This window comes from Eubalaena glacialis, chromosome 2, assembly GCF_028564815.1.
Source record: "Eubalaena glacialis isolate mEubGla1 chromosome 2, mEubGla1.1.hap2.+ XY, whole genome shotgun sequence".
Taxonomy (NCBI): domain Eukaryota; kingdom Metazoa; phylum Chordata; class Mammalia; order Artiodactyla; family Balaenidae; genus Eubalaena; species Eubalaena glacialis.
In genome coordinates this window covers 50795230-50812928 of record NC_083717.1, presented here as the reverse complement: position 1 = coordinate 50812928, position 17699 = coordinate 50795230, and the positions used below count along the sequence as shown (strand labels likewise).

At 38.6% G+C, this 17699-nt stretch overlaps 1 protein-coding gene across 2 annotated transcripts in view; it reads left to right on the top strand.

Moving 5' to 3' along the window:
- The window catches only part of TTC23 (tetratricopeptide repeat domain 23), a 121940-nt gene that overhangs the window by 28353 nt on the left and 75888 nt on the right, over positions 1-17699 (top strand). Inside the window, exon 2 of one of the 2 annotated variants that reach the window (XM_061181808.1) lies at positions 11628-11827. The exons of the other annotated variant lie outside the window; for it this stretch is intronic. Within the exon in view, the coding sequence (XP_061037791.1) occupies positions 11648-11827 (180 nt within the window). The 5' untranslated portion in view covers positions 11628-11647. The remainder of the gene's footprint in view (positions 1-11627; positions 11828-17699) is intronic. 2 annotated transcript variants of the gene reach the window in all.

The following is a 17699-nucleotide window of genomic DNA, read 5'->3' as shown; positions in this document are numbered from 1 at the left end:
TACAAATTCAGTTTCTTTAATAGACATAGGGCTAGTCAGGTATATGTTTTTTCTTGAGTGAGCTTTAGTATTTTGTGTCTTTAAAGGAATTTTTCCATTCATCTAAGTTGTCAAATTTATTGGCATAGGTGTTCATAACATTCCCATATTAATCTTTTAACATTTGTAGAATCTGCAGTGATGGTATCTCTCTCGTTCCTGATATTGGTGATTTGTGTCTTCTTTCCTTTTTTTCTGATTAGTCACGTTAGAGATTTATCAGCATTATTGGTCTCAGAAAACCAGGTTTTCGTTTCATTGATTTTTCTCTATTTTTCTACTTTAATTTGTGAATTTATCTTTATTATTTATTTTATTAATTCTTTTCTTATGCCTACTTTGAGTTTAATTTGTTCTTCCTTTTCTACTCATTGAAGGTAAAGGTTAAGACCATGATTTTGAGATTTTTTTTACTTTACTTTTCTAATACAGGCATTTAATGCTATAAATTTCCCCATAATGACTGCTTTAGCGGCATTCTCCAATTCTTGTATATTGTCTTTTTATATTCATTCAGTTTAAACTACTTTCAAATATCCTTTTTGATGTCTTCTTTGACCCATGGGGCTTTTTTTTTTTAGAAAAATGTTATTTAGTTTCTAAATATTTGGACATTTTCCAGATATCTTTCTGTTACTGATTTATAACTTAATCCCTTTGTGGTCATAGAATGTACTTTGTATGACTTGAATCCTTATAAATTTACTGAAACTTGTTTCATGATGCAGGATAGAATCTGTCGTAGTTAATGTCCATATGCACTTGAAAAGAATGGATATTCTGTGCTTTTTGGTAGAGTGTTATAGTAAATGCCAAATCAAGTTGGTTGATGATGTAGTTCAAGTCTTCGGTATCCTTTACTGATTTTCTGCCTACTTGGTGTACCAATTATTGACAACAAGGTATTTAAATCTCTGACTATAATTGAGGATTTGATCATTTCTCCTTGCAGTTTCATCAGTTTGGGGTCTTATATGTTGAAACTGTTATTAGGTATATTAACACTTGGGATGGTTATGTCCTGTTGAATAATTGACCCTTTATCATAATGAAATGACCTTCCTTATGGTAATATTCTTTGCTGTAAAATCTACTTTGATATTAATATGGATACTCCAAGTTTGTTTCTGACTAATTTTAGAATATTATTTTCCATTCTTTTACTTTTAATCTTAGTGTCTTTGAATTTCTTATAGTCAACATATTGTTGGGTTTTGCATTTTTATCCAATCTGTCAATGTCTTTCTCTTAATTGGGGTGTTTAGATCATTTACATTTAATGTTGTTATTGTTATAGTTAGATTTAAGTCTATCACCTTGCTATTTATTGGCTATTTGTCCCAGCTGTTCTTTGTTCCCTTTTCCCTCTTTTTTCTATTTGATTATTCTTATGACTATATTTTTATCTCCTTTGTTGGCTTGTTACCTGTAACTCATTTTTTTTATTTTAATTGTTGCTGTAGGCTTTACACTATACATTTTTAACTTATCTCAGTCTACCTTCAAGTAATATTATACCGTTACACATACAGTATAAGAACGTCACAGTTCCATCCTCTCCTCTTAGTCTTTATACAACTTTGGTCATACATTTCACAAATATATATATATATACACATATATATGTTATAAGCCCCACGGTACATTTTTTTTTGTTTAAATAGTTGATTATATTTTATTTTAATTTTTCATTAACATCTTTATTGGAGTATAATTGCTTTACAATGGTGTGTTAGTTTCTGCTTTATAACAAAGTGAATCAGCTATACATATAAATATATCCCCATATCTCCTCCCTCTTGCGTCTACCTCCCACACTCCCTATCCCACCCCTCTAGGTGGTCACAAAGCACCGAGCTGATCTCCCTGTGCTATGCAGCTGTTTCCCACTAGCTATCTATTTTACATTTGGTTGTGTATATATGTCCATGCCACTTTATCACTTCGTCTCAGCTTACTCTTCACACTCCCCGTGTCCTCAAGTCCATTCTCTACGTCTGCGTCTTTATTCCTGTCCTGCCTCTAGGTTCTTCAGAACCACTTTTTTTTTTTAAGATTCCATATATATGTGTTAGCATATAGTATTTGTTTTTCTCTTTCTAACTTACTTCACTCTGTGTGACAGACGCTAGGTCCATCCACCTCACTACAAATAACTCAATTTCGTTTCTTTTTATGACTGAGTAATATTCCATTGTATATATGTACCACATGTTCTTTATCCATTCATCTGTGGATGGACACTTAGGTTGCTTCCATGTCCTGACTATTGTAAATAGAGCTGCAGTGAACATTGTGGTACATGACTCTCTTTGAATTATAGTTTTCTGAGGGTATATGCCCAGTACTGGGATTGCTGGGTCATATGGTAGTTCTACTTTTAGTTTTTTGAGGAACCTCCATACTGTTCTCCATAGTGGCTGTATCAATTTACATTCCTACCAACAGTGCAAGAGGGTTCCCTTTCCTCCACACCCTCTCCAGCATTTATTGTTTGTAGATTTTTTGATGATGGCCATTCTGACTGGTGTGAGGTGATACCTCATTGTACTTTTGATTTGCATTTCTCTAATGATTAGTGATGTTGAGCATCCTTTCATGTGTTTGTTGGCAATCTGTATATCTTCTTTGGAGAAATGTCTATTTAGGTCTTCTGCCCATTTTTGGATTGGGTTGTTTAATTTTTTTATATTGAGCTGCATGAGCTGCTTGTAAATTTTGGAGATTAATTCTTTGTCAGTTGCTTCATTTGCAAATATTTTCTCCCATTCTGAGGGTTGTCTTTTCATCTTGTTTATGGTTTCCTTTGCTGTGCCAAGCTTTTAAGTTTCATTAGGTCCCATTTGTTTATTTTTGTTCTTATTTCCATTTCTCTAGGAGGTGGGTCAAAAAGGATCTTGCTGTGATTTGTGTCATAGAGTATTCTGCCTATGTTTTCCTCTAAGAGTTTGATAGGGTCTGGCCTTACATTTAGGTCTTTAACCAGTTTTGAGTTTATTTTTGTGTATGGTGTTAGGAACAGTTCTAATATCATTCTTTTGCACGTAGCTGTCCAGTTTTTCCAGCACCACTTATTGAAGAGGCTCTTTTTTCTCCATTGTATATTCTTGCCTCCTTTATAAAAAAAAGGTGACCATATTTGTGTGGGTTTATCTCTGGGCTTTCTATCCTATTCCATTGATGTATATTTCTGTTTTTGTGCCAATACCATACTGTCTTGATTACTGTAGCTTTGTAGTATAGTCTGAAGTCCAGGAGCCTGATTCCTCCAGCTCCATTTTTCTTTCTCAAGATTGCTTTGGCTATTCGGGGTCTTTTGCGTTTCCATACAAATTGTGAAATTTTTTGTTCTAGTTCTGTGGAAAATGCCATTGGTAGTTTGATAGGGATTGCATTGAATCTGTAGATTGCTTTGGGTAGTATAGTCATTTTCACAATGTTGATTCTTCCAATCCAAGAACATGGTATATCTCTCCATGTGTTTGTAATGTCATTAATTTCTTTCATCAGTGTCTTATAGGTTTCTGCATACAGGTCTTTTGTCTCCTTAGGTAGGTTTATTCCTAGGTATTTTATTCTTTTTGTTGCAACGTTAAATGGGAGATTTTCCTTTATTTCTCTTTCAGATTTTTCATTATTAGTGTACAGGAATTTTTCATCATTAGTGTAATGCAAGAGATTTCTGTGCATTAATTTTGTATCCTGCTACTTTACCAAATTCATTGATTACCTCTAGTAGTTTTCTGGTAGCATCTTTAGGATTCTCTATGTACAGTATCATGTCATCTGCAAACAGTGACAGCTTTACTTCTTCTTTTCCGATTTGGATTCCTTTTATTTCTTTTTCTTCTCTGATTGCTGTGGCTAAAACTTCCAAAACTATTTTGAATAATAGTGGTGAGAGTGGACAACCTTGTCTTGTTCCTGATCTTAGTGGAAATGGTTTCAGTTTTTCACCATTGAGAACGATGTTGGCTGTGGGTTTCTCATATATGGTCTTTATTATGTTGAGGTAAGTTCCCACTATGCCTACTTTCTAGAAGGTTTTTATCATAAATGGGTGTTGAATTTTGTCAAAAGCTTTCTCTGCATCTATTGAGATGATCATATGGTTTTTCTCCTTCAATTTGTTAATATGGTTTATCACATTGATTGATTTGCGTATATTGAAGAATCTTTGCATTGCTGGGATAAACCCCACTTCATCATGGTGTATGACCCTTTTAATGTGCTGTTGGATTCTGTTTGCTAGTATTTTGTTGAAGATTTTTCCATCTATGTTCATCAGTGATATTGGCCTGTAGTATTCTTTCTTTGTGACATCTTTGTCTGGTTTTGGTATGAGGGTGATGGTGGCCTCATAGAATGAGTTTGGGAGTGTTCCTCCCTCTGCTATATTTTGGAAGAGCTTGAGAAGGATAGGTGTTAGCTCTTCTCTAAATGTTTGATAGAATTCGCCTGTGAAGCCATCTGGTCCTTGGCTTTTGTTTGTTGGAAGAGTTTTAATCACAGTCTCAATTTCAGTGCTTATGATTTGTCTGTGTATATTTTCTATTTCTTCCAGGTTCAGTCTTGGAAGGTTGTGCTTTTCTAAGAATTTGTCCATTTCTTCGTGGTTGTCCATTTTATTGGCATATAGTTGCTTGTAGTAATCTCTCATGATCCTTTGTATTTCTTCAGTGTCAGTTATTACTTCTCCTTTTTCATTTCTAATTCTATTGATTTGAGTCTCCTCCCTTTTTTTCTTGATGAGTCTGGCTAATGGTTTATCAATTTTGTTTAACTTCTCAAAGAACCAGCTTTTAGTTTTATTGATCTTTGCTCTCATTTCCTTCATTTCTTTTTCATTTATTTCTGATCTGATATTTATGATTTCTTTCCTTCTGCTAACTTTGGGGGTTTTTGTTCTTCTTTCTCTAATTGCTTTAGGTGTAAGGTTAGGTTGTTTATTTGAGATGTTTCTTGTTTCTTGAGGTAGGATTGTATTGCTATAAACTTCCCTCTTAGAACTGCTTTTGCTGCATCCCATAGGTTTTGGGTCATCGTGTTTTCATTGTCATTTGCTTCTAGGTATTTTTTGATTTCCTCTTTGATTTCTTCAGTGATTTCTTGGTTATTTAGTAGTGTGTTGTTTAGCCTCCATGTGTTTGTATTTTTAACATATTTTTTCCTGTAATTTATATCTAGTCTCAGAGCGTTGTGGTTGGAAAAGATACTTGATACAATTTCAATTTTCTTAAATTTACCAAGGCTTGATTTGTGACCCAAGATATGATCTATCCTGGAGAATGTTCCATGAGCACTTGAGAAGAAAGTGTATTCTGTTGTTTTTGGATGGAATGTCCTATAAATATCAATTAAGTCCATCTTGTTTAATGTATCATTTAAAGCTTGTGTTTCCTTATTTATTTTCATTTTGGATGATCTGTCCATTGGTGAAAGTGGGGTGTTAAAGTCCCCTACTATGATTGTGTTACTGTCGATTTCCCCTTTTATGGCTGTTAGTATTTACCTTATGTATTGAGGTGCTCCTATGTTGGGTGAATAAACATTTACAATTGTTATATCTTCTTCTTGGCTTGATCCCTTGATCATTATGTAGTGTCCTTCTTTGTCTCTTGTAATAGTCTTTATTTTAAAGTCTATTTTGTCTGATATGAGAATTGCTACTCCAGCTTTCTTTTGATTTCCATTTGCATGGAATTTCTTTTTCCATCCCCTCACTTTCAGTCTGTATGTGTCCCTTGGTTTGAAGTGGGTCTCTTGCAGACAGCATATATATGGGTCTTGTTTTTGTATCCATTCAGCCAGTCTATGTCTTTTGGTTGGAGCATTTAATCCATTTACATTTAAGGTAGTTATCAATATGTATGTTCCTATGACCATTTTCTTAATTGTTTTGGGTTTGTTATTGTAGGTCTTTTCCTTCTCTTGTGTTTCCTGCCTAGAGAAGTTCCTTTAGCATTTGTTGTAAAGCTGGTCTGGTAGTGCTGAATTCTCTTAGCTTTTGCTTGTCTGTAAAGGTTTTAATTTCTCTGTCGAACCTGAATGAGATCCTTGCTGGGTAGAGTAATCTTGGTTGTAGGTTTTTCCCGTTCATCACTTTAAATATGTCCTGCCACTCCCTTCTGACTTACAGAGTTTCTGCTGAAAGATCAGCTGTTAACCTTATGGGGATTCCCTTGTATGTTATTTGTTGTTTTTCCCTTGCTGCTTTTAATATTTTTTCTTTGTATTTAATTTTTGCTAGTTTGATTAATATGTGTCTTGGTGTGTTTCTCCTTGGATTTATCCTGTATGGGACTCTCTGCACTTCCTGGACTCGATTGACTATTTCCTTTCCCATATTAAGGAAGTTTTCAACTATAATCTCTTCAAATATTTTCTCAGTCCTTTTCGTTTTCTCTTCTTCTTCTGGGACCCCTATAATTCGAACGTTGGTGCGTTTAATGTTGTCCCAGAGTTCTCTGACACTGTCCTCAGTTCTTTTCATTCGTTTTTCTTTTTTCTGCTCTGTGCTAGTTATTTCCACTATTTTATCTTCCCGGTCACTTATCCGTTCTTCTGCCTCAGTTATTCTGCTATTGATTCCTTCTAGAGAATTTTTAATATCATTTATTGTGTTGTTCATCATTGTTTGTTTGCTCTTTAGTTATTCTAGGTCCTTGTTAAACATTTCTTGTATTTTCTCCATTCTGTTTCCAAGATTTTGGATCATCTTTGCTATCATTGCTCTGAATTCATTTTCAGGTAGACTGCCTGTTTCCTCTTCATTTGTTTGGTCTGGTGGGTTTTTACCCTGCTCCTTCATCTGCTGTGTGTTTCTCTGTCTTCTCATTTTGCTTAACTTACTGTGTTTGGGGTTTCCTTTTCACAGGCTGCAGCTTCGTAAGTCCCATTGTTTTTGGTGTCTGCCCCCAGTGGCTAAGGTTGGTTCAGTGGGTTGTGTAGGCTTCCTGGTGGAGGGGACTGGTGCCTGTGTTCTGGTGGATGAGGCTGGATTTTTTTTCTTTCTGGTGGGCAGGACCACGTCTGGTCGTGTGTTTTGGGGTGTCTGTGACCTTATTATGATTTTAGGCAGCCTCTCTGCTAATGGGTGGGATTGTGTTCCTATCTTGCTAGTTGTTTGGCATAGGGTGTCCAGCACTGTAGCTTGCTGGTTGTTGAGTGGAGCTGGGTCTTAGCGTTGAGATGGAGATCCCTGAGAGAGCTTTTGCCATTTGTTATTATGTGGAGCCAGGAGGTCTCTGGTGGACCAATGTCCTGAACTCAGCTTTCCCAGCTTAGAGGCTCAGGCCTGACACCCTGCTGGAAAGAAAGAAAGAAAGAAAGAGAGAAAGAGAGAAAGAGGGAGGGAGGGAGGGAGGGAGAGAGGGAGGGAAGGAGGGAGGGAGGAAGAAAGAAAGAGAAGGAAAGAAAGAAAGAGAAGAAAGTTATTAAAATAAAAATTTTTTTTAATTATTAAAAATTTTAAAAAAGGAAGAAAGAAAGAAGAGAGCAACCAAACCAAAAAGCAAATCCACCAATGATAACAAGCACTAAAAACTATACTAAAAAAAACAAAACAAACAAAAAAGAACCAGACAGACAGAACCGTAGGACAAGTGGTAAAAGCAAAGGTATACAGACAAAATCACACAAAGAAACATACACATACACACTCACAAAAAGAGAAAAAGGAAAAAAAATATATATATATATATAAAAGAAAGAGAGCAACCAAATCAATAAACAAATCTACTAATGATAATAAACTCTAAATACTAAACTACGATAAACATAAAACCAGAAACAAATTAGATGCAGAAAGCAAACCCCAAGTCTACAGTTGCTCCCAAAGTCCACCGCCTCAAGTTTGGGATGATTCATTATCTATTCAGGTATTCCACAGATGCAGGGTACATCAAGTTGATTGTGGAGATTTAATCCACTGCTCCTGAGACTGCTGGGAGAAATTTCCCTTTCTATCTTTGTTCACACAGCTCCTGGGGTTCAGCTTTGGATTTGGCCCCGCCTCTGTGTGTAGGTCGCCTGAAGGCATCTCTTCTTCCCCCAGACAGGATGGGGTTAAAGGAACAGCTGATTAGGGGACTCTGGCTCACTAGGCCCGGGGGAGGGAGGGGTACAGAATGCGGGGCGTGCCTGTGGCGGCAGAGACCAGCGTGACTTTGCAACAGCCTGAGGCATGCTGTGTGTTCTCCCGGGGAAGTTGTCCCTGGGTCACGGGACCCTGGCAGTGGCGGGCTGCACAGGCTCTTGGGAGGGGAGGTGTGGTTAGTGACCTGGGCTTGCACACAGGCTTCTTGGTGGCTGCAGCAGCAGCCTTAGCCTCTCATGCCAGTCTCTGATGTCCACGCTGATAGCTGCGGCTCGCACCCATCTCTGGAGCTCATTTAGGCGGTGCTCTGAATCCCTTCTCCTCGCGCACCCCGAAACAATGGTCTCTTGCCTCTTAGGCAGGTCCAGACTTTTTCCTGGACTCCCTCCCGGCTAGCTGTGACGCACTAGCCCCCCTTCAGGCTGTGTTCATGAAGCCAACCCCAGTCCTCTCCCTGGGATCTGACCTCCAAAGCCAGAGCCTCAGCCCCAAGCCCCCACCAGCCCTGGCGGGTGAGCAGACAAGCCTCTCAGGCTCGTGAGTGCTGGTCCACACCAATCCTCTGGGCGGGAATCTCTCTGCTTTGCCCTCTGCACCCCTGTTTCTGTGCTCTCCTCCATGGCTCCAAAGCTTCCCCCCCACCCCCCGTCTCTACCAGTGAAGGGGCTTCCTAGTGTGTGGAAACTCTTCTTCCTTCACAGCTCCCTCCCAGAGGTGCAGGTCCCATCCCTATTCTTTTGTCTCTGTTTTCTCTTTTTTCTATTGCCTTACCCAGGTACGTGGGGATTTTCTTGCCTTTTGGGCAGTCTGGGGTCTTCTGCCAGCGTTCAGTAGGTGTTCTCTAAGAGTTGTTCCACATGTAGATGTATTTTTGATGTATTTGTGGGGAGGAAGGTGATCTCCATATCTTACTCCTCTGCCCAATTATCTTTTAAAGAGATTTAAATAATATGAAAACAGTCTTACATATTTGCTCATGTATCTTTTTCATTGTTCTTAATTCCTTTGTGTAGATCTATATTTCCATTTGTTATCATTTTTCTTCCTTTTGAAAGACTTCACTTAATATTTCTTGGGAACATTGGGGTGCAGATCTGCTGGTGATGATTTTTTTTTAATTTATTTATTTATTTATTTATTTTGGCTGCATTGGGTCTTTGTTGCTGTGCGCGGGCTTTCTCTAGTTGTGGCTAGTGGGGGCTACTCTTCGTTGCAGTGTGTGGGCTTCTCATTGCAGTGGCTTCTCTTGGTGTGGAGCACAGGCTCTCGGTGCGCAGGCTTCAGTAGTTGTGGCACGCAGGCCCGGTAGTTGTGGCTTGCGGGCTCTAGAGCGCAGGCTCAGTAGTTGTGGCGCACGGGCTTAGTTGCTCTGCAGCATGTGGGATCTTCTTGGACCAGGGCTTGAACCTGTGTCCCCTGCATTGGCAGGAGGATTCTTAACCACTGCGCCACCAGGGAAGTCCCGCTGGTGATGATTTCTTTCAGATTTTGATCTTGAAAGATATTTTCACTGGTACGGAATTTTAGCTTGGCAATTTTTTTTCTGTCCATACTTTAAATATGGTGCTTCACTGTCTTCTCATGTGCTTTGTTTCCTCCCAGAAACCTGCTATCATCATCTTTTTTTTTAATACTAATATGTCCTTTTTTCTGACTACTTTTAATATTTTCTCTTTATCATGGTTTTTGAGCAATTTGGTTATGATGTATCTTGGTGTAGTTTCCTTTATGCTTCTTGTGTTTAGTTTTCATTTAGCTTCTTGGATCTCTGGGTTTTTACTTTTCCTCAAATTTGGAAAAATTTTGGCCGTTATTTCTTCAAACACTTTTTTTTGTCCCCACTACAATCTGCTTTCCTTTAGGGACTCAAATTATATATATATTAGGCAATTTGAAGTTGTTTCACAGCTCACTGATTTTTTAAATGATGGTTTCTATTGCTGTGTCTGCAAGTTCATGCATCTTTTCATCTGTAATATCTAATCTCCCATTAATCTGATCTAGTGTATTTTTCATCTCACGTATAATTTTCTTATCTAGAAGTTCATTTTGGGTCTTTTTATAGTCCGTGTCTCTAGTTAACTTTTTAAACATATGGAATACAATTATAATAACCTTTAATATTCTTCTCTGCTAACTTAATATCTGGGTCAGTTCTGGGTCAGTTTTGACTGATTATTCTTCTCATTATGGGCCATGTTTTCTTGCCTATTTGCATGCCTGGTGATCTTTCTTTGGACATCAGATTATATGAATTTTACCTTGTTTAATGCTGGCTATTTTTGCATTCCTATGAACATCCTTGAGTTTTGCCCTCTGATACAGTTAAGTTACTTGGAAACAGTTTTATCCTTTTAGGTTTTACTTTCATGGTTTGTTAAGTGGATCTAAGCAGGGTTCACTCTAGGACTAATCCCCATTACTGAGACGAAACCCTTCTGAATATTTTACCTTGTACCTCATGAATTATGAGTTTTTCCAGTCTGGTCAGTGGGAATAGGCACCGCCAGCCTTGGTAAGCACCAGACACTTCCTTTCAATCTTATTAGAGGAGTCTTTCTCCAGACTCAAGTAGTTTTCTTACACACATGCTGGTCAGTATTCTCTCCCCATACTTGAGGGGTGCTAATCTCTGGGGTCCTCTCTGTGCAGCTCCATCCTCTCTAGTAATCTGTCCTGTGAACTCCAGCCACCTTGGTCTCCCCAGATGCTCTACTCTATTTCCTCAACTCAGATAGTCCACAGGGTAATTCTGGGTTACCCTGCATGTTCTAGAAACTTTTTCAAAGCAATAACCTGGGGCAATCATGGGTCTCACTTTGTTTCTTTTTTCCATTTCTCAAGTCTGTTGTCCTGTCTCTTGAAAACCATTGTTTCATACCTTTTTTGCCTATGGGTTGTTTTTTGTTGTTGTTATTTGTTAATTGGTTGGTGACTTCGGGCAAGAGGATAAATCTCATCCCTATTACTCCATCTTGGCTGGAAGTGAAAGTTTAACATGTCATTTTTTCCTGTTTTCAAGGTCACTTGGGATTCAACAGATCTAATCTGAGCTCTTTGAGAACTGTTTGGGCTCAGCTGATTCCTACTGATATATATACATATATATATATCATACATATATATATATCATACATATATATCATACATATATATACCATATATAATATATAGATACATATATCATATATAATATATAAAATATATCAGTATGTGTGTATACACATATACACATACATATATATACATGTAATATAGAGAGAGAACAAAGAATGTTTGGTTTAGTTAAAACTTGAAATCAGTCTGAAAGAAGTTAGTACTAGCCACTAGGATCTTTTTGGTTAGAATGCTACTTATTTCAAAGAAGTCATGGGTATAGTGTTGAAATTTTCTTAGATTCTAGTCTCAATTTCTAGAAAAAAAATGTGTATTTCTAACAGTAACTATGGAAATAATCATTAACACCTTCATTTCCTTATTTAAAAATTAGAGGATAATGTATATAAAAATATGCAAGAATCACAGGAAACTCACATATCCAACCACCTGGATGAAATTGTTGCTGCCGTCAGTATAACACCTAGAAAAAAGCTCCAAAACAAGCTGCTTCAAACAGCACTGTTTCAGCCTCCTCGAGAGAAACTCCACCTCTGTGAAGAGAAAGCAAAGTCCTATTCTAGCAGTCATGAGGTAAGGAGCCTTTCTTTTTATACCTGTACTCTGGTAATTGAGAAGTAGGATACTTTAGGTTGCATTCCTACTCTCAGGAGTTTGGTACAAGAGAAAATATGACAGTGCCTTTTTCATAGTGTGAGTGGATGTAGTACCTCAGGACTCCAAGCCCAGCACTTGGCACAGTCAACATTATGTTTGCTGAATGAGTGCACAAATGAACAAACAAGTTTGCCCTGACCTCTGACAAGTGTACACTAGACTGACTGGTTGTGATTTGACCTACTACAGTCATTTTCCATCAATCAATAAATATTTATTGAGCTCCTCCTGTGTGCCAGGTCTAGGCACTGGAATACAGGACAAAGCAGATGAAGTTTCTGCTCTCATGGAGCTTATATTTCTTAGGTTCCTAATCTTGTTCTCTGCATACTTCTTTCCCATCTCTCTTCAAAGTTTTATTCATTTACTCATTCATTCAATATGTATTTCTCTAACACCTCTTATGTGTCAGACCCTATTTGTCCAATTATTCACAAAAATTTACTGTATACCTAATGTGTGCCAGTTGCTGTGCAAGTGCTGGGGGCACAGATGGGAAAGCTACAGCCTCTGCCTCAGAGGGATTCATGGTCTGGTTGGGGAGATAGATGGATAATGGTAATCAGCATAAGTTCTGTGACAAACACAAGCTCAGGTGATATAGATGCAAAGCATGGGGAGTGAGGGGAGGAGGGATGGGCATTGACCCTGGAGTTGGAGGAGGGACAGCACTTAAGGCATGCTTCTTGGGATGGGAGTTATTTGGACTGCACTGATAACAGTACTTAGGAGCTGGCCCCAGGTAGGAGAGAGGACAATAGCATTCTGGGCAGAGGTGGCAGATGGGCAAGAGTTGCGGGTCTGAGGGTGCACAGGCTGTTTGGGGAACTATATGGAACTATCTGGGATGGAGGCTTTAGTTACACAGGGCAGCAAATGAGGTTGGATTATGGACAGGAGCTGGGACCAGAAGGTGTTCAACACCCAGGAAAAGTTTAGATTTTCTCCTCAGGGTGCTGGAGACTGTCATAGGATTATAAGCAGAAGAGGGCCATGAGCAAGTCTGAGTTTCTGGAATGATCCCTCAGACCTCAGATAACTGGGTGGTGGAGGAAGATAAGGGAGGTAAACTGGAGGAGGGCCAGTTTGCAGGATGTTTGCAATAATCCTGGCAAGGGCCTGAAATATGGCAGAGTCAGTAGAAATGCTGAGATCTTTTTTTTTTTTTATTTGAAGTATAGTTGATTTACAATGTTGTGTTAATTTCTGCTATTCAGCAAAGTGATTCAGTTATTCATATATATACATTCTTTTTTTTAATATTCTTTTCCATTATGGTTTATCATAGGATATTGATTATAGTTCTCTGTGCTATACAGTAGGACCTTGTTATATATATATATATTCTATATATATATATAAATATATATATATTCTATATATATTAGTTTGCATCTGCTAATCCCAAACTCCCAGTCCATCCCTCCCCCAATCCCCTTCCCCTTGGCAACCACCTGTCTGTTCTCTATGTCTGTGATTCTGTTTCTGTTTCATAGATAGGTTCATTTGTGTCATATTTTAGAATCCACACATAAGTGATATCATATGGTATTTGTCTTTCTCTCTCTGACTTACTTCACTTAGTATGATATCTAGTTGCAAAATGCTGAAATCTTTTGATAAGAATTTGGAAATATGAATCAATGAAACCTGGTAACTGGGGGGGACATAGGGGTTGGAGAGGCAAGAGTGAGCCAGAGACGGGTGTGTGCAATTCCTGACTTAGGGCTCAGCCAGCCTGGGTGACCCAAGGCTTGTCAGAGCCCTTTGTTATTGTAATGCATACAGGAAGAAGAGCAGGATTATGGAGAGAAGGTGTGAATTCGGTTTTGAAGGTGTGCTTATTCATTATGCAGCAGATATTTATTTAGTACCTACTATGTGCCAAGCTGTGTGCTATGTCGGCCTCAGCTGGCAGCCTTTCTCAACCAGAGGTCTGCAAGAGAACTAAGCCCTAATGCCCTAAGGCATTTGGTGTATATATATATATATATATATATATATATATATATATATATATATAATTATTATTATTAATTTGTATTGGAGTATGGCTGCTTTGCAATGTTGTGTTAGCCTCCACTGCACAACAAAATGAATCACCCATACATGTACAGATATCCCCTCCCTTTTGGACTTCCCTCCCATTTAGGTTACCACAGTGCATTAGGTAGAGTTCCCTGTGCTATACAGTATGTTCCCATCAGTTGTCTATTTTGTACATAGTATCAATACTGTATATGTGTCAATCCCAGTCTCCCAATTCCTCCCACCCCATCCCTTTCCCCCTTGGTATCCATACATTTGTTCTCTACGTTTCTGTCTCTATTTCTGCTTTGCAAATAAGATCATCTATACCATTTTTCTAGATTCCACATATATGTGTTATTATACGATATTTGCTTTTCTCTTTCTGACTTACTTCACTCTGTATGACACTCTCTAGGTCCATCCATGTACCTACAAATGACCCAATTTTATTCCTTTTTATGGCTGAGTAATATTCCATTGTATATATGTGCCACATCTTCTTTATTCATTTGCTGGATAAAGAAGACAGACATTTAGGTTGTTGATAGACATCTAGGTTGCTTCCATGTCCTGGCTATTGTAAATAGTGCTGCTCTGAACATTGGGGTGCATGTGTTTTTTTGAATTATGGTTTTCTCTGGGTATATGCCCAGTAGTGGGATTGTTGGGTCATACAGTAGTTCTATTTTTAGTTTTTTAAGGAACCTGAGTACTGTTTTCCATAGTGGCTGTATCAATTTACATTCCCACCAACAGTGTATGAGGGTTCCCTTTTCTCCACACCCTCTCCAGCATTTATTGTTTGTAGGTTTTTTGATGATGGCCATTCTGACTGGTGAGAGGTGATACCTCATTGTAGTTTTGATTTGCATTTCTCTAATAATTAGTGATGTTGAGCATCTTTTCATGTGTTTGTTGGCCATCTGCATTTGGTGTATATAAAGAATTAACTTCTCTTCTATGCATCTAGAATGATATCAAAGCATTTTTTGTGTTCTGCCGTTCAGATGAGGAATCCTTGGATTCAGCAGTGAACAGTACAAACAGCTTGCCTTCCCTCATGGAGCTGAGGGGACATTGTAAATAAACCAGTGAAGTAGAGATTGTGCTAAGTGCTATGGAGGAAACAGAGTGGGCCTATCTTAGGTAAGGGAGGGCCTCATTGAGGAGGTGACATCTGAGCTGACACCTAAAGAAGAGAAGGAGCCAGCATGGAGGAGCTGAGGGAAAGGAGTTCTAGGGAGAGGGAACAGCAGCCATAAAATTTATAAGTTTGGCACGAGCGTGACTATGTTTGAAGTGATGAGAGGAAGCTTCAGGCTGACGTGAAATGTAGTTGGAGAGGCAGCTTACCTGCCTTGCAGGTCTCAAGTTAAGTGCTCTAGGAAGCCTTAAAGTGTTTTTAGGAAAGTATTAATATGACGTAATTTGCTTCTTAAAATACCATTCTTTGGTAATTTTTTATTTTAAAATACTTTCAGACTTACAGAAAATTTACAAGATATACCAGTTGTTAACATTTACTTTATTTCTTTATTTCTCACTCTCTCTCTCTGTCATTATTTTTCTGAATATCTGAGAGTAAGTTACAAATGTATGATCCTTTACCCCTAAATACATCAGTGTCTATTTCCCAAGAATAAAGGATATTCTCCTACATAACCATAGTACAATGATTGAAATTAGGAAATTAATATTGATATATATTATTATCTAATCTACAAACATTATCCATATTTCTCTAATTATCTCAGTAATATCTTTTATAGAAAAAAAATCAGCCATGGTCCAATCCATGAAATCATGTTGACTATAGTCAACAGTTAGAGCAGTTACTTAGCCTGTCTTTGTCTTTCACAATCTTAGTATTTGTGAAAAGAACTATATTAGTCTGTTTCGGTTGCTGTAATAGAATACCACAGACTGGGTGGCCTACACAACAGAAATGTACTCCTCGCAGTTCTGGAGACTGGAAGTCCAAGATCAAGGTGCCAGCAGGGCTGGCGTCTGGTGAGAGCTCTCCCCTTGGGTTGCAGACCACCACCTTCTAGCTGTGTCCTTACATGACCTCTTCTTTGTGCGTGTGGGGGAAGGGGGAGAGAAAGGTGTCTCTTCTTATAAGTACACTAATCCTACTGATCAGGGCCCCACCTTTATAACCTCATTTGACCCTAATTAGAGCCTTAGAGGCCCTATCTCCAAACACTACAGTGAGAGTTAGGGCTTCAACATATGAATTTGGCAGGGGCCACAAATATACACTCCAATTATTTTGTAGAATACCTCCCAATTTGAATTTGTCATGTGTTTCCTTATGATTAGATTCAGATTATGCATTTTGGGCAGGAATCCCACAGACCTGACATAGGGCCCTTCTCAATGCATCATATTAGGAGGCATACGATGTCGTTTGTCTCATTACTATGAGGCTAAATTTGATCGCTTGGTTAAGGGGCTATCTGGCAGGTTTTTTCACTGTAGAATTATTATTCTTCCCTTTGTAATTAATATTTTGTGGGGAGATTCATTGATACTGTGAACATATCCTATTCCTCATTAAAACTTCACCCCCTAGTTTATAGCATCCATTGATGATTCCCACCTGAATTAGCTATTACTACGATGTTTGTCAAATGGTGATTCTCTGACTTCAGCATTCTTTCAACATTTATTTGTTGGCATTCTTTTTATGAGGAAGAGCTTTTCCTTCTTCACACTTTATTGTTCATTTATTTATATCAGTATGGGTTCAAGAAATCCTGTTTTACAAATATGTTACAATCCATTATCATCATCAAAACTTAAATTATTTTGTATTTGCCAGTGGGAGCCCCTTCAAGCTGGCTTCTGAGTCCTTGATATGCCCCCATGATTCTTTCCTTAATTTCCGACACAATAAGATTTTTCAGGTTCATCTTGTACTTCCCTGCTCCAGCTGTGGATTCAGGGAATGCTGGTTCCTCTTAGAAGAGAATAGTATTGATATTTAGACACCAAGATCTGGGTATTAAATACCCATTTTAAAATATGTATGGCCAGACTTACTGATCCTCAGAGTTGCATATTTTAATATTAAGAAGTTTAAGAAATTCAGGTAACTCAAGAATGATGTTGTGGGGAGAGATCTGGACTTTGCATCAAGCCAATAAACACATGAAGATGTTCAGCCTCACTAGCTTTGCGGAAAAAAAAGTACAAACTATAACAAGGAGAAATGAGTTAACTGACAAATTGGCAAGTTAAACCCCAACTAGTGCTTGGCTCTGTGTAAGGGGCATTCCCTGCTCACACACCGTGCTGTAAGGGAGGTGTGGATGGAAGCAGCCTCTCGAGGAAGCACTCCAGCAAACTCTAGCAAAGCCTCAGGATTTTGCACATCCTTTACCCTATTGTCACGTTGGAATTCATTCTAAGAAAATGCTTATGGAGCTTCCCTGGTGGCACAGTGGTTAAGAATCCTCCTGCCAATGCAGGGGGACACAGGTTCGAGCCCTGGTCCGGGAAGATCCCACATGCCACGGAGCAACTAAGCCCATGCACCACAACTACTGAGCCTGCGCTCTAGAGCCCGCGAGCCACAACTACTGAGCCCACGTGCCACAACTACTGAAGCCCGCGCACCTAGAGCCCGTGCTCTGCAACAAGAGAAGCCACCGCAATGAGAAGCTTGCGCACAGCAACAAAGAGTAGCCCCTGCTTGCCACAACTACAGAAAGCCCGCGTGCAGCATCAAAGACCCAATGCGGCCAAAAATAAA